General features: G+C 47.2%; 1 protein-coding gene across 1 annotated transcript in view; it reads left to right on the top strand.

The window, feature by feature from the left end:
- Positions 1-22,437, top strand: part of col13a1 (collagen, type XIII, alpha 1) — a 167,945-nt gene that overhangs the window by 116,948 nt on the left and 28,560 nt on the right. The window contains exons 6-19 of the mRNA XM_029831989.1: positions 1,191-1,217; positions 2,770-2,820; positions 5,080-5,115; positions 7,383-7,409; positions 7,524-7,550; positions 9,198-9,224; positions 9,311-9,337; positions 9,589-9,615; positions 10,604-10,675; positions 16,053-16,145; positions 18,348-18,389; positions 18,482-18,499; positions 18,882-18,908; positions 19,086-19,130. Coding sequence (XP_029687849.1) covers positions 1,191-1,217; positions 2,770-2,820; positions 5,080-5,115; positions 7,383-7,409; positions 7,524-7,550; positions 9,198-9,224; positions 9,311-9,337; positions 9,589-9,615; positions 10,604-10,675; positions 16,053-16,145; positions 18,348-18,389; positions 18,482-18,499; positions 18,882-18,908; positions 19,086-19,130 — 546 coding nt within the window. The remainder of the gene's footprint in view (positions 1-1,190; positions 1,218-2,769; positions 2,821-5,079; positions 5,116-7,382; positions 7,410-7,523; positions 7,551-9,197; positions 9,225-9,310; positions 9,338-9,588; positions 9,616-10,603; positions 10,676-16,052; positions 16,146-18,347; positions 18,390-18,481; positions 18,500-18,881; positions 18,909-19,085; positions 19,131-22,437) is intronic.

A 22,437-nucleotide genomic window follows, 5' to 3' on the forward strand; every position in this document is an offset into this window, starting at 1 on the left:
GCACATTAAACCGACTCTGCGTTACTAATAAAGCTCTACTTAAAAAAGCTAAAATAGTTATTTGTTTCATGGTAAATAGTTGAAGAACACCTTCAGATTTTTGTCCAATGGTGCAAAGGTACCTAGAGCAGGTTCAATGTGGGGACAGTTTTGGGTGCCACTACTGCTCTAGTTTGTGTTGTGACTAATATCACCACTACGCCGGACGTGCCTACACTTCATAGGAATTGGAGTCCAACCTTTTGTGCATGAGACTGGGTTTATTTTTATCAGAGGGACAGTAAGTTCTCACCTCTGTGTCATGTAAATGATGCAAAGAAAATGCAGAGCTTCTGTTTCAGACATTTCAATGCTAATGATTGTAGCAACTCATTAGCGGCAGAGATCTCTTTTATAGCATTAAATATTGATCCCCCTGAGCTAAAACCTGAAAGGCCAACAATATGTTTATGGGTTTTAAACAAAATGCAGATTGGTAGCTTGGGCTGTTGAGGGCTGGGCTGAGAAGGGGGGGTGGGGTTCTTGGTTCAAGAGGACATGGGTGTTCTGGTAGTCAGGGGAGGTGCGAGAGGTACCCTTGAGCAAGGTACCAAACCCACAATTGCTCACATAGGGCCCCGCGATGAGCTGGCGACTCCTCCAGGGTGTACCCTTCCATCGCCCGCATGCCCCTGGGATCGGCTCCGCGCCCTCCCCGTGACCCTGAAAGGGGTAAAGCGATCAAGAAAATGAACAAGGGGGAAAAAGCAACAAAATGCTTGATTGGAAAACTAGTTAAACTTGTTGATCAGGTTCTAGGTTAGAAGACAATAGCTGTCTTCAGCCTAAAGACTTTCATGAATTCATCAGGCTTTAGAAGGAGCATTTAAACGATTGTGCATGCTGAGCTGTTGGAGGTCAGCTGCCATGTATGGTAACAGCTACCTGTCCTCAAAAGCACTTGTGAAGTAGCTCGTTGATGATTGTGGAAGGTGCAAACAAACATTGTCCTGTTAGAGGGTGTTACACATGTGAACTTACACTCGTACGGCCATCTGATTTACATAATGTTCACCTCCCCGTCATCTGTCCCTCATCACTGGTCCCGAGGTAGCGGCATGCTCTGAACCCTGTCCTTGTCTCTTACATTGGTTCCTCTCTCTCCTTCACACCTCTTTGCATGTGACTGTGTCTGATGTGATTCATCGCAGGGCTTAAAAGGACAAGCAGGGGACAAGGTAAGTTTAGGCCTACATACCATCATTACCAGAACATGAACTTATGAACTTAGAACACTACTTATCAGGCTCCTTTTTTCTCCTCGGTAAATCAAGTGTTATTTTATTAGGACATCTTTAAGCATCGTGTTTTGGATCAACAGGTTTCTTTAACCCTGTTGCACATTGCAGCCCTTTAGACAAGTCTTCTATTATTGACAGTCCCCTTCTTCAGAGCCAGGCATTGTCCATCCAGCTGAAGTCCTTGCAGGCTCTTCATCCTGCCACATTTATGTTCTCGTCACATCATGTTTTACAGCAGACAAACCGATCATTCGTTTGCAGCCCTTCGTGTGTTTTCCAGACCAAATACGTGTTGAACATTAGCATAGATGGGTAGTTTCGCACCAAGGGATCATGTACTGAGGCGGATAACTGTTGAGACACAGGAAGAATATTCTTTTGGTCATAAAGTGCTTTTACCAAACAGGACAGGGGGCAAACAGTGTAAATAGTTCTGCCCCCCCCCCCCATCCGGAGTCCTTTTTATTCTTAGATTTTGCAGAGCACGGGGGGACAAAGGGACGTTGGGTTTGTAAAACCAAATTCAACGTAAAAAAAATGTGATTGTAAGTGGGCTCAAACAAGCGGACATTCAGATGTGAAGTCACGGCGTTCGACATCATGTGTGTGTTCTGGCAGGAGTGTTGCCTTGTTACACCTTTACAAACACAGTAACACAATCTGAACACGTGTTTGTGGATTTTCACTTGTCTAATGTCCATGTTTAGTAAAAGTGAAAACTAACTCAAATGCTATTAAGCTACTTTCCCCATGACTAAACGACCCCCCGCCACTGAGTAACACACAGTATCTGTCCCCAAACTGGCAGTGAGACCATAAAGGTTAGCTCATAAAGTAGCCCTTGTTCAGAAATATTTAGAACCACTTGTCCATGATGGACAAGGCAAGGCGTGGTATTGGTCTGTGGTGCCAAAGCACCCATTTAGGGAACGTGCTCGAACCTGAGTTGGGCCAGACAGACCCCTGTGGTATCCTGGACTGTAGGGGGAAGTAGGGGGTCAAAGGGCATCAACAGTTCTGCTTTAATGTGAAAACGGTTCTTTTGGAAAACGGTTCTCACTGGTTCCACTTCACTGCTGAGATTTTGAGTGTAAAAAATCTATATTTCTGAAAATGAAGGTCTCATTTTTTAAAGGAAACCTTCAAGCAAATATTGTGCGTTGAGTTTTGATGATTTTTGAATCCATCTGTGTGGAACACCTAAATATTGTTGGGGATATCCACTCCAGAAGCAAAGTTAGTAGGAAGCAAACAGAATCTTTCTCAGCAACCCTTAATTACTCGATAACAAGGACATGAACAATATTTAACGGTAATGAACATGAACGGTATTTAACATTGTTGCTATATATTCATTTTAGTTTTGGTTCCTTCTGGAACTGGAAGGTAGCTATGGGGTGCTTTTTCATTTAGTAGTGAAATGAGATCTCTCCTGCATTTATTATCAGTTTCTATCTGTCATTAATTCTGTCTGTCCTTCTGTCTCCAGGGAGCACCAGGTGAGCCAGGTCTGTCCATCATTGGACCAAGAGGCCCCCCTGTAAGTCATTTCCCTCTTTCAGATTCACATTTCCTTTATTTGTCCCACACGGGGAAATTTACAGCGCAACAGCAGCAGCAAAAGAAAAAGTAAAATAAAATAATAAAATAAAATTTGGTGTAAGATATACAGAAAAAGGATGTGTGTATATATATATATATACACACACAATAATCCAAGATAAATGGATAATTGGCCCTTGTATACCTGTACGTGGTACAGAGGCTGTATACAATATACACATGGATATACATATCAATACAATATACATATCAAAATATATAATATTCAGATTGTGCTAGCGGGCATTATGTTTATTGTGCAGTCTGACAGCAGCCGGCAGGAAAAATCTGCGATACCTCTCCTTCACCCAGCGAGGGTGGAGCAGCCGCTCCCTGAAGGAGCTGCCCAGTGCTGCCAGGGTGTCCTGTAGGGGGGTGTCCTGTATGTGTTGTTCAACATGGATGACAGCTTAGCCATCATCCTCCCGTTTCCCACCACCTCCACCGAGTCCAGGGGACATCCCAGGACTCTTCATTAGAAATACCATCCTGCATCACATTGGATTCAATAATTGCTTAGGGTTAGAGGGTTAGGGGGTTAGGGTTAGAGGGTTAGGGTTAGAGGGTTAGACGGTTAGGGTTAGAGGGTTAGGGGGTTAGGGTTAGAGGGTTAGGGTTAGAGGGTTAGCGTTAGAGGGTTAGAGGGTTAGGGTTAGAGGGTTAGGGTTAGAGGGTTAGACGGTTAGGGTTAGAGGGTTAGGGGGTTAGGGTTAGAGGGTTAGGGTTAGAGGGTTAGCGTTAGAGGGTTAGAGGGTTAGGGTTAGAGGGTTAGGGTTAGAGGTTAGGGGGTTAGGGTTAGAGGGTTAGACGGTTAGAGGGTTAGGGTTAGGGTTAGAGGGTTAGAGGGTTAGGGTTAGAGGGTTAGGGGGGTTAGGGTTAGAGGGTTAGACGGTTAGGGTGAGAGGGTTAGAGGGTTAGCGTTAGAGGGTTAGAGGGTTAGGGTTAGAGGGTTAGGGTTAGAGGGTTAGGGTTAGAGGGTTAGACGGTTAGGGTTAGACGGATAGAGGGTTAGGGTTAGAGGGTTAGGGTTAAAGGGTTAGGGTTAGAGGGTTAGGGGGTTAGGGTTAGAGGGTTAGGGTTAGACGGTTAGAGGGTTTAAGGTTAGAGGGTTAGGGTTAGAGGGTTAGGGGGTTAGGGTTAGAGGGTTAGACGGTTAGGGTTAGACGGATAGAGGGTTAGGGTTATAGGGTTATAGGGTTAGAGGGTTAGGGTTAAAGGGTTAGGGTTAGAGGGTTAGGGTTATAGGGTTAGAGGGTTAGCGGTTTTAGGGTTAGGGTTAGAGGGTTAGGGGGTTAGGGTGTGAGGGTTAGAGGGTTAGGGGGTTAGGGTTAGGGTTAGAGGCTTAGAGGGTTAGGGTTAGAGGGTTAGGGGGTTAGGGTTAGAGGGTTAGGGGGTTTGGGTTAGAGGGTTAGGGGGTTTGGGTTAGAGGGTTAGGGTTAGCGGTTAGACGGTTAGGGTTAGACGGTTAGAGGGTTAGGGTTAAATAGCGGGATAAATAAAGTTTTCTGAATTTGAATGAACATTTATGACCACCAGGGGGCGCTCGAGTAGCACGGGAGTAGACAGGTTGAAGAGATGCTGTAACGCGGCGAGGAGTTGAATCGTTTTGAACAGTCTTTTTGTGATTCATATCACACCCTCGTCATGGATAACGCACAAAGAAATGCTGACGATGCAGCTTTTAGCTTCAAGGCTAATGACCAACAGCTGCTCGGCTGGTTATTTTTTTAACCGGCATGTTACTGTAATGTCATTTCAGCAATGAAACATTTCAAATCGTCTTTCTGTGGACCATAAAGACCTCATGTGTCAAAGTGGCCACCTTATAGTCAGGTGCGCTCTATAGTGTGGAATTCACAGCAATCTGAGAGAAGTAAATGTTCATAATTAAGCTTATAATTATACAAACATAACGTGAGGCCTGTAGTCATGTGGTCCAGGGATGGAGGCTCTCCTTAGGACTGAGGAGGACACAACAGGGGACAAACTGGAAGATCATTTTTTGTTGGATATATAATATGCTTCTCATTACTGGACGAAGCGGGCAGAAGCTCCTCAAACAGGAGGGGGGGGGGGGGTTGATCATTCTAGTTCATCATAAATGCTCGTTGGTGGATTCCAAGAGATCCGAGTTTCCTTCCCAATTTTAGCTGCAGCAAAAACACAAAGTTTGACTATAACTGCAATTTCTTCTCAGGGACAACCTGGAACCAGAGGATTCCCAGGCTTTCCTGTAAGTATCATTTCTCTTGTTGTATTTCATCCTCATTTTAAAAGTTCTTATTTAAAAAAAGTGTACAAATATTTTACATTTCACTGAAGTCAAGGAATAGAAAATAACAGGTGGAAACAAATGATTCATTCTTCATTCATGTTCAAATTGTAACCTCAGAAGTTCTTTGTGTTGCTCAAATGTTAAAGACTCCACCCTAACTGATGGTATGAACAAAGATTCTTTACTCAGCTCCTTAGTTACCAATATTTTATCTTCAATTCACTTTTCTTTCACAGCCACCCTTAGCGTTTCTTTCAGCTTTTCATCTGTGATTTCAATTCCAAAGTGCTCAGCAATTTTCAAAAGTTGATCTTTGGTACATTGGTCAAACAACTCCTCAGTGGGAGACTGAATAAACTCCTCCACCAAAGAAGCCAGTTCAGATAGGAACAGAGGAGGTGGAGGGCGTGCAGACCTACAAATATCTTGGGCTGTGGCTGGACAACAGGCTGGACTGGACAAGCAACACGAGGCAGCTGTACAAGAAGACCCAGAGCAGGATGTACTTCCTGAGGAGACTCAGATCTTCAACATCTGCAGGAAACTCCTCTGGATGTTCTACCAGTCTGTGGTCGCCAGCGTCCTGTCCTACGCTGTGGTGTGCTGGGGGGGAGTGTGACAAAAGCGGACCTCTCCAGGCTGGAGAAGCTGATCAGGCGGGCCAGCTCGGTGGTGGGGATGAAGCTGAAACCTCTGGTGACAGTGGCAGAGAGGAGAACTATTGACAAGCTGCGGAGCATCATGGACAATGACCGCCACCCTCTGCACACTGTCATCCACAGCCAGAGGAGCCTGATCAGCCAGAGGAGCCTGATCAGCCAGAGGAGCCTGATCAGCCAGAGGAGCCTGATCAGCCAGAGGAGCCTGATCAGCCAGAGGAGCCTGATCAGCCAGAGGAGCCTGATCAGCCAGAGGAGCCTGATCAGCCAGAGGCTGCGCCTCCCCAAGTTCAGGACCAACAGACTGGGGAACTCATTCATCCCCCGAGCCATCAGGCTGTTCAACTCCTCACTGGGGGGGAGGAGGGCCAACAGGAGAACTGGAACAACACTGCAATAACATAATACTGGGACATCCATTCATTCAGTTCATCCATTCATTCAGTTCATTTATTTACATTTCTACAGTTTTATATTTTATATTTATATTCTATTTTTAATTTATTCTATTTTATTTCTTATTTTATTCTATTTTTATTATCTTTAATAGGTATGGTGGTGGGTAATTTTGTACAGTGCTGTACGTTTTTTTGGAGATGCTAATTTCCCTGATGGACACCCCCTAAAGGGATCAATGAAGTACTCTGAATCTGAATCTGAATCTGAAAAGCCATACTCAGTTGTACCTCCAAACAAGAGTCATCAACCCCTCTACCACAGACTGGAAAAATCTTCCTAACTAAGCTCAACCCTAGTCTTCAGGCAGTTACCGGTGAGAGGCTTTTAATCACAGAACCCAGTGGGGCTGGAAAGCACCTGCTATGCAGCCACTTCCAGGGAACCCCTGGACGTGAACCTAAGCATATAGCTCTACTCACTTTCACCACCACAGGTTCCCTACACAGAACCCATGGGATAAACCTACCAGGGGGTGAGACTCCAAAAACACCTACCCAGAAAAACTCACCGGTCTTCTGAAAAAATTTGAACACAAAAACTTAATCAAAACTAAGCCCTGACACCATCACCCAAAGTGTATTCCTCCCTCTAAATCAAATCCTTTCCCTAGTCGATTGGACGAGCCCCCATTTTGTCATGAACCACCTCAGGGCTCAGACAAATTAGGGAGAAGACACGTGATGGATTTAAAAAAAAGGGAATTTACTGATTGATCATGCAAAACAACAAACCAAAGCAGAACACCCAAGCAGTCCTGGAGGGAGCCAAGCAAGAGCCTGACTGCCCAGACTGTGGAGCATTTATAGCCCTCACAGCTGATCAGTCCAGGTGAGCTGGATCGCCCCTTAGCAGCACTTGGCCCCCCCACTGCCTGCAGAAGGGAGGAGGCAACAGGCAGGAGAGGCAGGCAGAGAAGACACAGCCAGGGTCGTCACACTAGAACCAACAGTTTTGATTTTAAAATAATGATAAATGTGTCTTGTTTTCCTTCTGAATAACCTGAATGGGTTCAATCTCTAGACTTGATGTAACGTCACACTTTGTGCTCCTCATTGTTCCTTTAATATTTGAAGAGGTTTCATTCATGCTTCTCTTCCTTTATTCCAGGGTCCAATTGGGTTGGATGGGAAACCGGTGAGTTTATTGGTTTCTTTTAAAATATGAAATAATATAATTCATCAACTTCTTGTCTTGGTTTGATCATATTTGTTAAGAGAAGTTGTGCTTACTATGATCTTTTTCACACAGGGTCACAATGGAGCCAAGGGAGACGTGGTGAGAGTTTCAGTTTGCATACACAGATTTAGAGTAGCATAGCTATTAGTAGCATAGCTATCAGTAGCATAGCTATCAGCATCACCACCTGTTGTGTTAGACCTGCCTGACAATATACACTGATATACATTGTGGGGATGGTTCACAGTACCTTCAGAAACCCACATACACAGGCCAGAGATAGCATGATTAACAGGCCAAGCGTGAGTGTTCCTGGTCCTGGCTCTTCCTGGTCTGCAGAGGTCAGTATCTAGTGGGCAGTGGTGACCCCGTGAGGGTCGTGGTGACCCCATGAGGGTCGTGGTGACCCCGTGAGGGTCGTGGTGACCCCGTGAGGGTCGTTGCGGCTCAGTCCAACAGGCCACCTGCTGTAGCTCAGACTGCTGAAGAACTTCATGCTGGTTCTGACAGCATGGTGTCAGCATAGCTCAGTTTGTTGCCTAGAGGACCAGTCAACGGATCAGTGGTGATCATGTCCACCTCCAAAAGGGCTAAGTTGAGCATCAGAACTGAACCACAGAACAATGGAAGGGAACAGCCTGGTCCAATTAATCCCGTCTGCTCTTACATCACGTCAAAGACCGGGTGCTTGTGTGGCACTTATCTGTGGAACACACAACACTGCAATGCACCATGGGAAGAAGGGCTGCTTTGGCAGGAACATGGAGGACTGACATCATGTCCCCATGTTGCCTGATGGTGTCCCACCAGCTCCATCTCAGGGTGCTCTGGGCTGGTCAGTACTGGGTGGACTGCTGGTGTCCCACTGGGCCCTCTACTCAGCTTCTGGACTGCTGGTGTCCCACAGGGCCCTCTACTCATCTTATGGACTGCTGGTGTCCCACTGGGCCCTCTACTCAGCTTCTGGACTGCTGGTGTCCCACAGGGCCCTCTACTCATCTTATGGACTGCTGGTGTCCCACAGGGCCCTCTGCTCAGCTTATGGACTGCTGGTGTCCCACTGGGCCCTCTACTCTGCTTCTGGACTGCTGGTGTCCCACAGGGCCCTCTACTCAGCTTCTGGACTGCTGGTGTCCCACAGGGCCCTCTACTCAGCTTCTGGACTGCTGGTGTCCCACTGGGCCCTCTACTCAGCTTCTGGACTGCTGGTGTCCCACAGGGCCCTCTACTCATCTTATGGACTGCTGGTGTCCCACAGGGCCCTCTACTCTGCTTCTGGACTGCTGGTGTCCCACTGGGCCCTCTACTCATCTTATGGACTGCTGGTGTCCCACAGGGCCCTCTACTCTGCTTCTGGACTGCTGGTGTCCCACTGGGCCCTCTACTCATCTTATGGACTGCTGGTGTCCCACTGGGCCCTCTACTCATCTTATGGACTGCTGGTGTCCCACAGGGCCCTCTACTCAGCTTCTGGACTGCTGGTGTCCCACAGGGCCCTCTACTCTGCTTATGGACTGCTGGTGTCCCACTGGGCCCTTTGCTCAGCTTCTGGATCAGTTCCTGAGCTCTGACAGCTCCAGAAGCCCCTCACACACTGACTGGATGTCAGCCTGAGTGTCAGTGTCGGTAGTTTGAGGAGACTCTTGTAACTGTTGACATATTGTCACTAATTTGGATGGTTCCATCGATGAATGGTCAACCACTAAAACCATCACAGCATCTAATTACTGGTGTGTTTCCATTTAGGGTGAGCGAGGCCCTAAAGGACTCCCAGTAAGTTCCTGAAACTTGAGATTGTGATTACAGCCTGCATCTTTGTGAGATGTCTGCATCACCACTGGGCTTCTTTTGCCTTCTAGGGGGAACCTGGACCCAAGGGGGAGAAGGTGAGACATGAGGCTATCACCCAGAGGCTAAGGCTAAGGCTAAGGCTAAGGCTAAGGCTAAGGCTATCCCATAGTGCCTCTGCACTGTAGACATATCACATAATGTGAGACCCACGTTTAACCCACAAGTCAAATGATCATATTTAAAATGTCTAAACAGCTCTTTCATTCCAGAAACAATTGTGATGCTAACCCCCCCCCCCCCCCAAGCAAAAACAGGTTCCTTTTTTATTTTTGTCTTCTTTCTCCAGGGAATATGTGGAGACTATACACACAGGGTAAGAAACACACACACACACACACACACACTAAGTTCTACCAGTTTCTCAGGAACATGAATTTTATCTAAATCCGATGGCATCATTGAATCATTGATCATATACCATAATATTGATCATTGAATCATTGATCATATACTATAATATTGATCATTGAATCATTGAATCAGTGCTGTGATCTTTGGGCAGAACCTTTCACAGATCCAAATGTAAGATGCACCCAGCGATGCTGGAGGTCAGCAGACCACTGCTGGTGGTGTGACCAGCAGGTTTTAGGGTTTGGCCAGTTGGGAGCATGTAAGGCGTCTCCCACTGGGCCTCTGGAGGTGATAAGAGGTTCCCGGGGGCCGGACCCCCAACAAGCACAAGTGGCAATTGAAGGAAGAAACCTTGAGCAGGACCCCCTGCTGATAGCAGGCTGAGAAGAGAGGGAGGAGAATGTGGGAGGACAGGAAGAAGAGACAGAAAATCAGTCTCAAGGTGCAAAATAAGTGTCTTTATTTGATAAGGAACCAGTGTTGTTGAAGCTAAGGAACCGTTTCCAGCGTTGTGGAAGCTCAGCCGGCTTTGATTTGGAAGCTTCTTGTCCCACCAGTGTGACTCCATTTTAATGTCTTCAGCAGTTAGCGTATAAGCTCAGGGTGGAGCACACCCGCTGACCATTGGTGGAGATAAAAGCTTTGATCAGCCATGTCTGGAACATATTCTTGCATTTCAGTGGAATATGTACGGTAATAATTCAACAATTCGATTCTTTCCATCAATGCCATAAATGCCCACTGAGCCTCCCGGGGCCTTAAGGCCGCTTCCAAAGGTGGATTCATTTCAAGGACTTGGTAAATGACGCCCCCACCACATAAAGTCTACATTTTCTAACCGTCCTGTCGCTGACTGAAAGGAGCAGCTTCTTTTTGTAATCAAATCGTTGGACATGGACCCCGGACTTGTGAGCAGCACTAACTGAGACGAGCTCTTCCCTGGTGTGCAGGGCCTCTTTGTGCAGGATCTGCCCCTGAAAACCCTGGCTGCCTTGCGCTCCAGTCAGGCTCTGACGTTGAAGGTTTGTGGGTGCCTAAAAACACCCGGTCGAGAACCCAGCAGGGGTGTCAGCAAGTCACTGCCGCAAAGAGAGGTCCTGGCCTGTCCGAGCCCCAACACCTCTGTCCCAGTCCCAACAAAGACCGTCTGACGTTCTGATGCTAAAATCCCAAAAGCTAGCTGGCAACAAGGAGGGACGTGCAGCACACTTGCCGACTTTGACTGTCCTGACTTATATTGACCAATACACATTGTATATATTTCCATGATATAGATGAGCTTACAATGGCTATTATAAAGACTTTATTAGACTTAATTATCCATTAAATGGACTTTTAAATGCAAGTCGGAAGGGTTTTACTTCCAACGGCCCCTATTTGACATCGTACATATCTACATTATACAATATATGGAAATATATATACTATGTGCAAAGGAGTTAGGGACCAGGGCTCATGTCTGTCAGTGAGGGACCAGGGCTCATGTCTGTCAGTGAGGGACCAGGGCTCATGTCTGTCAGTGAGGGACCAGGGCTCATGTCTGTCAGTTAGGGACCAGGGCTCATGTCTGTCAGTGAGGGACCAGGGCTCATGTCTGTCAGTGAGGGACCAGGGCTCATGTCTGTCAGTGAGGGACCAGGGCTCATGTCTGTCAGTGAGGGACCAGGGCTCATGTCTGTCAGTGAGGGACCAGGGCTCATGTCTGTCAGTGAGGGACCAGGGCTCATGTCTGTCAGTTAGGGACCAGGGCTCATGTCTGTCAGTGAGGGACCAGGGCTCATGTCTGTCAGTGAGGGACCAGGGCTCATGTCTGTCAGTTAGGGACCAGGGCTCATGTCTGTCAGTTAGGGACCAGGGCTCATGTCTGTCAGTGAGGGACCAGGGCTCATGTCTGTCAGTTAGGGACCAGGGCTCATGTCTGTCAGTGAGGGACCAGGGCTCATGTCTGTCAGTGAGGGACCAGGGCTCATGTCTGTCAGTTAGGGACCAGGGCTCATGTCTGTCAGTTAGGGACCAGGGCTCATGTCTGTCAGTGAGGGACCAGGGCTCATGTCTCTCAGTGAGGGACCAGGGCTCATGTCTGTCAGTGAGGGACCAGGGCTCATGTCTGTCAGTTAGGGACCAGGGCTCATGTCTGTCAGTGAGGGACCAGGGCTCATGTCTGTCAGTTAGGGACCAGGGCTCATGTCTGTCAGTGAGGGACCAGGGCTCATGTCTCTCAGTGAGGGACCAGGGCTCATGTCTGTCAGTGAGGGACCAGGGCTCATGTCTCTCAGTGAGGGACCAGGGCTCATGTCTGTCAGTGAGGGACCAGGGCTCATGTCTGTCAGTTAGGGACCAGGGCTCATGTCTGTCAGTGAGGGACCAGGGCTCATGTCTCTCAGTGAGGGACCAGGGCTCATGTCTGTCAGTGAGGGACCAGGGCTCATGTCTGTCAGTTAGGGACCAGGGCTCATGTCTGTCAGTTAGGGACCAGGGCTCATGTCTGTCAGTGAGGGACCAGTTAGGGACCAGTGAGGGACCAGCTAGGGACCAGTTAGGGACCAGTTAGGGACCAGTGAGGGACCAGTGAGGGACCAGTTAGGGACCAGTGAGGGACCAGTGAGGGACCAGTGAGGGACCAGCTAGGGACCAGTTAGGGACCAGTGAGGGACCAGTGAGGGACCAGTTAGGGACCAGCTAGGGACCAGTGAGGGACCAGTTAGGGACCAGTGAGGGACCAGCTAGGGACCAGTGAGGGACCAGTTAGGGACCAGTGAGGGACCAGCTAGGGACCAGTGAGGGACCAGTTAGGGACCAGTGAGGGACCAGTGAGGGACCAGTGAGGGACCAGCTAGGGACCAGTGAGGGACCAGTGAGGGACCAGTGAGGGACCAGTTAGGGACCAGTCAGGGACCAGTCAGGGACCAGTGAGGGACCAGTGAGGGACCAGTTAGGGACCAGCTAGGGACCAGTGAGGGACCAGCTAGGGACCATTGAGGGACCAGTGAGGGACCAGTTAGGGACCAGTGAGGGACCAGTTAGGGACCAGTGAGGGACCAGCTAGGGACCAGTGAGGGACCAGTTAGGGACCAGTGAGGGACCAGTGAGGGACCAGCTAGGGACCAGTGAGGGGCCAGTTAGGGACCAGTGAGGGACCAGTGAGGGACCAGCTAGGGACCAGTGAGGGGCCAGTTAGGGACCAGTGAGGGACCAGTGAGGGACCAGCTAGGGACCAGTTAGGGACCAGTGAGGGACCAGTGAGGGACCAGCGAGGGACCAGCGAGGGACCAGTTAGGGACCAGTGAGGGACCAGCGAGGGACCAGTGAGGGACCAGCGAGGGACCAGTGAGGGACCAGTTAGGGACCAGTGAGGGACCAGCTAGGGACCAGTTAGGGACCAGTTAGGGACCAGTGAGGGACCAGCTAGGGACCAGTGAGGGACCAGTGAGGGACCAGTTAGGGACCAGCTAGGGACCAGTGAGGGACCAGTTAGGGACCAGTGAGGGACCAGCTAGGGACCAGTGAGGGACCAGCTAGGGACCAGTGAGGGACCAGTTAGGGACCAGCTAGGGACCAGTGAGGGACCAGCTAGGGACCAGTGAGGGACCAGTGAGGGACCAGTTAGGGACCAGTGAGGGACCAGTTAGGGACCAGCTAGGGACCAGCTAGGGACCAGCTAGGGACCAGCTAGGGACCAGCTAGGGACCAGTGAGGGACCAGTTAGGGACCAGTTAGGGACCAGTGAGGGACCAGTTAGGGACCAGCTAGGGACCAGCTAGGGACCAGCTAGGGACCAGCTAGGGACCAGTGAGGGACCAGCTAGGGACCAGTGAGGGACCAGCTAGGGACCAGCTAGGGACCAGCTAGGGACCAGTGAGGGACCAGTGAGGGACCAGCTAGGGACCAGCTAGGGACCAGTTAGGGACCAGCTAGGGACCAGCTAGGGACCAGTGAGGGACCAGTTAGGGACCAGGGCTCATGTCTAGCTCCCTAACCTGCATCGTGCTGCTCGTCCCAACAGAAGCGGCGTATTGTGCAGCCGTGTGTCGGACAGTTGGCCACAGTAAGTCTGACGTGTCCTCTTACTGTACCACTCTTTGTGGCAAGACTGGCACCCACCTCTGCTCCACTGCATTCTAGGGGCCTGATTTGAGCCTTCTGGGGGGGCATTGATGCACACAAGTCATTAACACGGTAGGTGTGAGCAACAGAATGGGGCAGGATGGGATCGGAATGTTTCATTGTTATCATTTTAGAGTCAAACCATGCTGTGCATCAACCACCCCCCTGGGCTCCAGGCCCTTAGTCTGTTTTTCTGGTGCCTCTTTTTCATTCCAACCTTGTATCCTCTGCCTTCCCGTTTCCTTGCCTCTCACTCACATGTTCTATTTCTATTTTTCCTCCATATCCCCACTTTCTGCCTTCATTCTCCTGGTTTTTCCTTTCTCTGGCCTCCTGGTGACCTTTCCCGTGCTTTGTGACTGCCCATGTCAGATGTTGCCCATCACCGTGCGCAACATGCCCTCAATAAGCCCTCTAATCCTAAAACGCCTCAAGGTACAACCCTCTTTGCCCCCACAACAAACCTGTGGATGCCAACCGCTGCCACCCTCAACAACAACGGCCGAGCTTTTCTGCCACGCTGCTTAAATGCATCTATTGGCTGCTATAGCTAGCATTAGCACTTCGGTTGACGTTCTCATTGGGACCAACTGAGACACAGTATAAATGCTAAACATTCAGATTTAGGGTTGATTCCATCTGAAATATAGATAAATTCATTAAAACAGAATTTCTCTAGCCCAAAATAATAGCTCCCTAACTTTAAATGTGTCAGCTTTCAAACTAGTTTGAACAACCCCCCGAGACACACACACACACACCCACACACACACCTGTTATTTTTATGTTTGGATTATCTGTCTCCCTCTCCTGGCAGTAATTTCTATTTTATAAATAATCTAGAATCATTTTTCCGATCATCATTTGTTATTTTATTATCATGGGAATTAATTCACTTTTAGTTCTTACATATTTCTGTAGAACACTGAAATTAGTAAACTAGTTTTTCATCCAAATTAAATGCATATAGTGAAAGGTTAATTCTCCTGGGTGCTTTGACCACAGCGGCTAAACATGCTAAAACATGCTAAAACATTTGAAATGAATTCATGGTTGGCTTTGTTGGCATCTGCTGCGTTTTCTTTCCGTAACTGAAGTTGGATGCCTGCTCTGCTCCAGAACTCTGCTCAGATATCAGGGTTCAGCTGCCTCATATTCATTGCTGGGGTATAATGTGGTCAATTCATGGTGGAAAACAGGTTTTCCTTCTACATCGCCAGCATCTTGAAGTGCAATAATTGATCACCCTCTGGCATAAAGTATAAAAATCGGTTGGATTGTCTCCACTAGTTTTTACAAAAACAAAGATAAAGTATCCCAAAATGAAATGTGGTCATGAAGTTCACGTCAAACTTCCACGCATGTATCCACCTGACCATCTGAGCCTTTTCTACAATATCAAATAAATGAAATACCAACAGAATCTTTTTTTAAAGTTTGTTTTTTCTTTATTTTGGCTCATAATCACAAGAATAAGAGTGAAGTGATTGTGGCTTCTCCAGCATTCTGCCCCTAGAGGAGGCTCTGCCCTCTTTATGCTCGCTAAACTACATCTTCTTATCAGTAATTAGAATAAAAAGATCTGAAATATTGCTCACAGCTAATTAAGAGAAGCCCCGGGAATCTTTGTCAAAATTGATTTAAAATAATATAAAAACGAGTTGACAGTCGGGAGCCTCTGACAATCTGAAATACTGAAAAATAACCAAAAAATGAAGAATCGAGAGAATCATTCAAATACTTTTGTACCGAAGCCACATTTTGTGAATATGAAATTCATCTAATTCATCTCCATTACTGTAAGTGTCCCGGCTGCCCTCTCATTTACTGAGGTGATTGTTCCTCTCATACTGGTGCTCATCAGGCTCTGCAGCTTCTCTTAGTGTAGCCCCTCAACAGTATTAGCTAACACTTATAGATGGCACCATTCAACCACGGGAATCTAGCCACACGATCACTTAGGAGAGCAGTTGGTCCTTGCTAACCCCTGCTGCTAACCCCTGCTGCTAACCCTTGCTGCTAACCCTTGCTGCTAACCCTTGCTGCTAACCCCTGCTGCTAACCCCTGCTGCTAACCCTTGCTGCTAACCCCTGCTGCTAACCCTTGCTGCTAACCCTTGCTGCTAACCCCTGCTGCTAACCCTTGCGGCTAACCCCTGCTGCTAACCCCTGCTGCTAACCCTCGTCTCTGAACATCCCCTTCTGCACGTCTTTGTGGTGTGCTTGTTGTGCTTAGCATGTTCAGTGTGGTGAGATCCACAGCAACATGGCTGGTTGTAACTCAAGGTCTTTCAGCAGGGTGAGCCTGGAGCACAAGGACCCCCAGGACTTCCAGGGCCACCTGGACCCCCTGGAACCCCAGGTCTGAATGGAGCTAGCGGTTCACCTGTGAGTCCACTTTTTATCATGAAAATGTGAAAAGCAGGATCAATTTCACGAACATTACCTGCAACTCTGCCCTGTTAAAACCAAATCTCATGACTATAACTGATGGTCCCTGAAGCAGAGGGACAAGGAACATTGCATGGGATATCACATGCTCGCGTGGCCTGCCCAGAAACCTCTCTGGTGATGTGTGTGAGGGCCGCTTGCACATAGAAATTCTTGTTGCCACAGTCGTTATTTAGTTTAGTCGCCACTCTTCAAAAACCGACTGCATGGCCAGATAGCCGAGCGTTGGACCTCATTTCTCTCCTTCATAGTCAGAACATTTCATCCCCTTTCAGTCAATTTAGTCAGTACAACACATATTATATGGGTTGGGTTAGGGTTAGGGATGGGTTAGGGTTAGGGTTAGGGTTAGGGATGGGTTAGGGTTAGGGATGGGTTAGGGTTAGGGTTGGGTTAGGGTTAGGGTTGGGTTAGGGTTAGGGTTAGGGTTAGGGATGGGTTAGGGTTAGGGTTGGGTTAGGGTTAGGGTTAGGGATGGGTTAGGGTTGGGTTAGGGTTAGGGATGGGTTAGGGTTAGGGATGGGTTAGGGTTGGGTTAGGGTTGGGTTAGGGTTAGGGTTAGGGATGGGTTAGGGTTAGGGTTAGGGATGGGTTAGGGTTAGGGTTAGGGTTAGGGTTAAGGATGGGTTAGGGTTAGGGTTAGGGTTAGGGTTAGGGTTGGGTTAGGGTTAGGGTTAGAGGAAACCATGACCCAGCGGGGTGACAGAGGCCTGAGAGGTGATCATGGTTCTGGACCCCGGCAGCCTCGGTCTATAGCAGCACAGCTTAGATGTGACCTAATGATTAGATAATTATTTCTATATGATTATATATAATTATTATATAACCTAATGGTATTGACGACCCCCTAAGTATGATAATCTGTCTGTCTATGATAGTAACTGGAACTACAGAATTAGTAACAATAAGCTTTTTCAAAGAGGAAGGTTTGAAGTCTGATCTTAAAGTAGCGATGGAGTCAGCCTCCCGTACCTGGACAGGGAGCTGGTTCCATAGCAGGGGGGGCCTGGACAGGGAGCTGGTTCCATAGCAGCGGGGCCTGGACAGGGAGCTGGTTCCATAGCAGGGGGGCCTGGTAGCTAAATTCTCGGCCCCCCATTCTACTCCTAGAGACTCTGGGGACCACAAGTAGACCAGCATTCTGAGAGCGGAGCGGTCTATTGGGCTGGTAAGGTGTCACTAGCTCCTCCAGGTAGGATGGAGCTAGGCCTCTGAGGACCTTGTAGGTCAGGAGAAGTGTTTAAAAAATTATTCTAAATTTAACGGGCAGCCAATGAAGCGACGCCAGTCCAGGAGTCATGTGATCTCTGTGGTCAATACCTGATTGACACAGAGAGACTAGATGTTAATGAGATACCATCTAGAGTGATCATGTGATCTAATCTGTCCCTGAGAGGTTCAGGACCAAACACCATGACCTCAGTTTTTCCTGGGTTAAGGAGGAGGACATTTGAAGACATCCAGGACTTTATGTCTTTAAGACAGGTCTGGAGCTTCACTAACTTCTCTGTCTCCTCTGGTTTCATGGATAAATAAAGCTGAGTGTCATCAGCATAACAATGAACATTTATCCCATGCTGCCGAATAATGTTCCCTAAGGGAAGCATGTACAAGGTGAAGAGGATTGGTCCAAGTACAGAACCTTGAGGAACTCCATGGCTCACCCTACTGTATGAGGAGGGAACACCATGGCTAACCCTACTGTATGAGGAGGGAACACCATGGACATGAGCAAACTGGTATCTATCAGATAAATATGATCTAAACCAGTCTAGTGCTGTCCCTTTAATCCCAATCACATGTTCCAGTCTCTGTAACAGGATGCTGTGATCAACTGGATCAAAAGCAGCACTGAGGTCCAGCAGAACCAGCATAGAGACCAGTCCATGATTCCAATATCTGAGATCATTTTGACAATGCTGTGATCTAAAACCTGAATGAAACATCTCAACCAGCTTCTTCCTCTGCAAAATATTCTCGATTGAGTGTGTTGGGATGGAAGCTAAAAGACACATGGTAGATTTAGATCTTTGAATCAAAGATGACATCATGGAAATATTCAGGTTTTACCTGAGGATCCACTCACGATTGCATTGAGTATTTAGTGGAAAATATAACGCAACCTCTCTTTTCATTTAGGGTAAACCTGGTGAACCAGGAAAGCCGGGAAAAGACTCAAGAGTAAGCTCATATCTGAGGTTTTTATAGAGTTCCAAACCTTTTTCCATAAGACACCTTTTTTTTTACATTAACCTTTTCCTTTGTTCCTTCAGCTTTTACCAGGACTGAAGGTAAATGCATTTCCTCACGAGTCCATACAGTTATTTCAAATGACATTTAGGTTGAGACAAAAAGGCTCCATGAATCACAGACGAGGTCTGGTAAATCCTAATTTGATGTGAAGCTCTGCCACATCAGTCTCACATAATTCCATGTTTAATAATATTTTTCAAATTGCAACAAGAAGATACTCTTGTTATTTCAAGATGACATGGCTTCGCATATTACATGGTTTTCACATTCAAATAAAATAAATGTGAAACGATAGAAAAGAATGTGCTAACCCTGACCCTAACCCTAACCCCCTAACCCTAACCCTGACCCTGACCCTGACCCTAACCACCCTAACTCTAACACTAACCCTAACTCTAACCCAATGTTTTATCTGTGCAGGGTGAGCCAGGTGTTCCGGGACCAAAGGTGAGATCATGTTTATCCGGTAAACTTTGGAATGCATGTCAACCATGCTAGCAGCTGATACATGAAGAAGCTGTTTGTTAGTTAGCCAGTATATGAACACAATATGCAGTCAGTAAGTCCAACCCTTTTAAATCAACAGCTGACAAATTTGTAACACGTCTGTTCTGGTCTCTGCAGGGTGATCGTGGGGATATCGGCCCATCTGGTCCTGAGGGCCCAAAGGTACTGTTTGAACTTCTTATTTTCGGAGTGGCTCATCTCTCTTCAGGTCCTGAGAATCCAGTCTTCAAAGATTTTTTTCTTTCTTTCCATTAGCAAGACTTCAAAGGAGTTTAATTTTTTTAAAGATAGTTCTGCATTTCAGGGCCTTTAAACGTGGGCTGGGGTCAGGACATGGGGAGAGAAAAGGTCTTGGAGTTTCACAACCTTTCTCGTAGCTCTTGTCCTTCTTTGGTACTGCGGATTGGCCGGATGGTAAAAAGCAGAATTGAAAGCATGGTCAAGCAGTGTTAAAGCTTTCTTTCAAAGCTACTACATTTTCTTGTCCTGGGGTTTTTTGATCCTGAAATAAGCCATTTTTTTTTATTCTCTGCAATTTTGATCGGTAAAATGAAATAGACCTGAAAAACGAGCATTTTCATTGAGAATGAGACACAGAAAAAGGTTCCTTTAGTTTAAAGCTTTTCTCCAGCTGTAGCTGATGGATGAACCTTGTTGCTTCTAGATGATTGCCTTGTAAACTTCAAGTTTCTTCCATCTTACTTAGCTTTTAAAGATCAGGCCAGAAGTTTCGTCCCTCTTTCGTTGTTTATCAGTACATTCAATTACTGAATTTAAGGTCACAAAGAAGATGGAGGGCCTTTTTGTAAACTAGCAGACAGTCTTTCCAGGCTAAATGGTAGCTATCTGTTTTACAAGAATACCACTTCCTTTCTAGTCTTCACACTTTGTGCGTGAGGGTCCTAATGTGGTGGCACACCTCCTCTTAGTTTAACGTTTTATGAAAAGTACTTTGAGCTTGACTCACCTGAAACTAGGTCACAACAAACGACCTCCTTATTGGTTACCGTTGAATGCTTTGAGCCAATCACTGCTCTCCTTCCACATGGTCACCCATGATAGGAGGACCCATAAGTCACCTCCAGAAATGTTCCTGATCCTCTCTGCAGGATGTTGATGCTGCTTCTCTGGTGTAACGTTTTCAGTGACTGTAGTAAATAACAAGCACTTTTATACAGTAATTAATGCATTATTACATCTATTTAAACTCTTCCGATTTCAGGATTGATCATCTGTTTTGAATATACGCAACAATTAACAAGGATATTTTGAAGCAAAAAAAGCAAGGGTTAGGGTTAGGGGTTAGGGTTAGGGGTTAGGGTTCGGGGGTTAGGGTTAGGGGTTAGAGTTAGGGGTTAGAGTTAGGGGTTAGGATTAGAGTTAGGGTTAGGGTTAGGGTTAGGGGTTAGAGTTAGGGGTTAGGATTAGAGTTAGGGTTAGGGTTAGGGGTTAGAGTTAGGGGGTTAGGGTTAGTGTTAGGGGTTAGGGTTCGGGGGTTAGGGTTAGGGGTTAGGATTAGGGTTAGGGGTTAGAGTTAGGGGGTTAGGGTTAGCGTTAGAGTTAGGGGGTTAGAGTTAGGGGTTAGGGTTCGGGTTAGAGTTAGGGGTTAGGGTTAGGGGTTAGAGTTAGGGGGTTAGGGTTAGCGTTAGAGTTAGGGGGTTAGAGTTAGGGGTTAGGGTTCGGGTTAGAGTTAGGGGTTAGGGTTAGGGGTTAGAGTTAGGGGGTTAGGGTTAGCGTTAGAGTTAGGGGGTTAGAGTTAGGGGTTAAGGTTCGGGTTAGAGTTAGGGGTTAGGGTTAGGGGTTAGAGTTAGGGGGTTAGGGTTAGCGTTAGAGTTAGGGGGTTAGAGTTAGGGGTTAGGGTTAGGGTTAATGTTAGGGGTTAGGGTTAGAGGGTTAGGGTTAGAGGGTTAGGGATAGAGTTAGGGGGTTAGGGTTAGGGGGTTAGAGTTAGGGGTTAGGGTTAGGTGTTAGGGTTAGGATTAGGGTTAGAGTTAGGGGTTAGGGGTTAGGGTTAGAGTTAGAGTTAGGGGTTAGGGTTAGAGTTAGGGGTTAGGGGTTAGGGTTAGGTGTTAGGGTTAGGATTAGGATTAGGGTTAGAGTTAGGGGTTAGGGTTAGAGTTAGAGTTAGGGGTTAGGGTTAGGGGTTAGAGTTAGGGGGTTAGGGTTAGCGTTAGAGTTAGGGGGTTAGGGTTAGTGTTAGCGGTTAGGGGTTAGGGTTCGGGGGTTAGGGTTAGGGGTTAGAGTTAGGGGTTAGAGTTAGGGGTTAGGATTAGAGTTAGGGTTAGGGTTAGGGGTTAGATTTAGGGGGTTAGGGTTAGCGTTAGAGTTAGGGGGTTAGAGTTAGGGGTTAGGGTTCGGGTTAGAGTTAGAGTTAGGGGTTAGGGTTAGGGGTTAGAGTTAGGGGGTTAGGGTTAGCGTTAGAGTTAGAGTTAGGGGGTTAGAGTTAGGGGTTAAGGTTCGGGTTAGAGTTAGGGGTTAGGGTTAGGGGTTAGAGTTAGGGGGTTAGGGTTAGCGTTAGAGTTAGGGGGTTAGAGTTAGGGGTTAGGGTTAGGGTTAATGTTAGGGGTTAGGGTTAGAGGGTTAGGGTTAGAGGGTTAGGGATAGAGTTAGGGGGTTAGGGTTAGGGGGTTAGAGTTAGGGGTTAGGGTTAGGTGTTAGGGTTAGGATTAGGGTTAGAGTTAGGGGTTAGGGTTAGGGTTAGAGTTAGAGTTAGGGGTTAGGGGTTAGGGTTAGAGTTAGGGGTTAGGGGTTAGGGTTAGGGTTCGAGTCCACAACACGACAGCACAAATGAATCTGATGAAAATGTCTGAAAAGAAAGGGAGCTGATAGACTTTACAAAAGAATGTTTGTCAGTGACTCCAACAGTAGGGTTGAGTCTAGCATCAACAGCAAGGGTGGCATGGTCACAACCATTTATGGGAGCCTGCTTTCCCAATCAAGCCTCACAAATGACAGAGATGGGAAGAGCAGGAGGTCAAAAGCAGAAAACCTCAAGAAAAGTGTTTTTTTCTTTTTGTGTCCAAAGCAACCCTCAAGCTGGAAATGCTTTTATCAAAGGAGAAAGTACTTTTGCAGGCTGATCCTTAAACATGTTGGAACAACAAAGGAACTGAGAAATCGGTCAACTGTTACTGTACTCATACGCATCATCTCAGAGGACTTGAAGTCTGTCATGTTCTGTATATACTTTGTATTGAACTGCTGAAAAACGATGCTCCAAGTTCTCAGCAGGCATTAGAAACCAGGAAGGAGATACAATTCCGTTAGATGTTAACGTCTGTGCTCCACACCACATCTTCTATGAAGCTCTGGTAGAAAACAGTAGAAACAGCTCTCCCTTTACTTGAGGGAAGTGAGAGCAGCAACAGATGAGAGGAGCCTAATGATACACTTCAGAGAGGGACTGAGACAAATGTCACTTTAAATTCCCCCTAAAGATAGAGAAAATGAGTTGCCCAGCTGAGAAGAT

Source organism: Takifugu rubripes, unplaced genomic scaffold (genome assembly GCF_901000725.2).
Source record: "Takifugu rubripes unplaced genomic scaffold, fTakRub1.2, whole genome shotgun sequence".
Classification (NCBI taxonomy): Eukaryota; Metazoa; Chordata; class Actinopteri; order Tetraodontiformes; family Tetraodontidae; genus Takifugu; species Takifugu rubripes.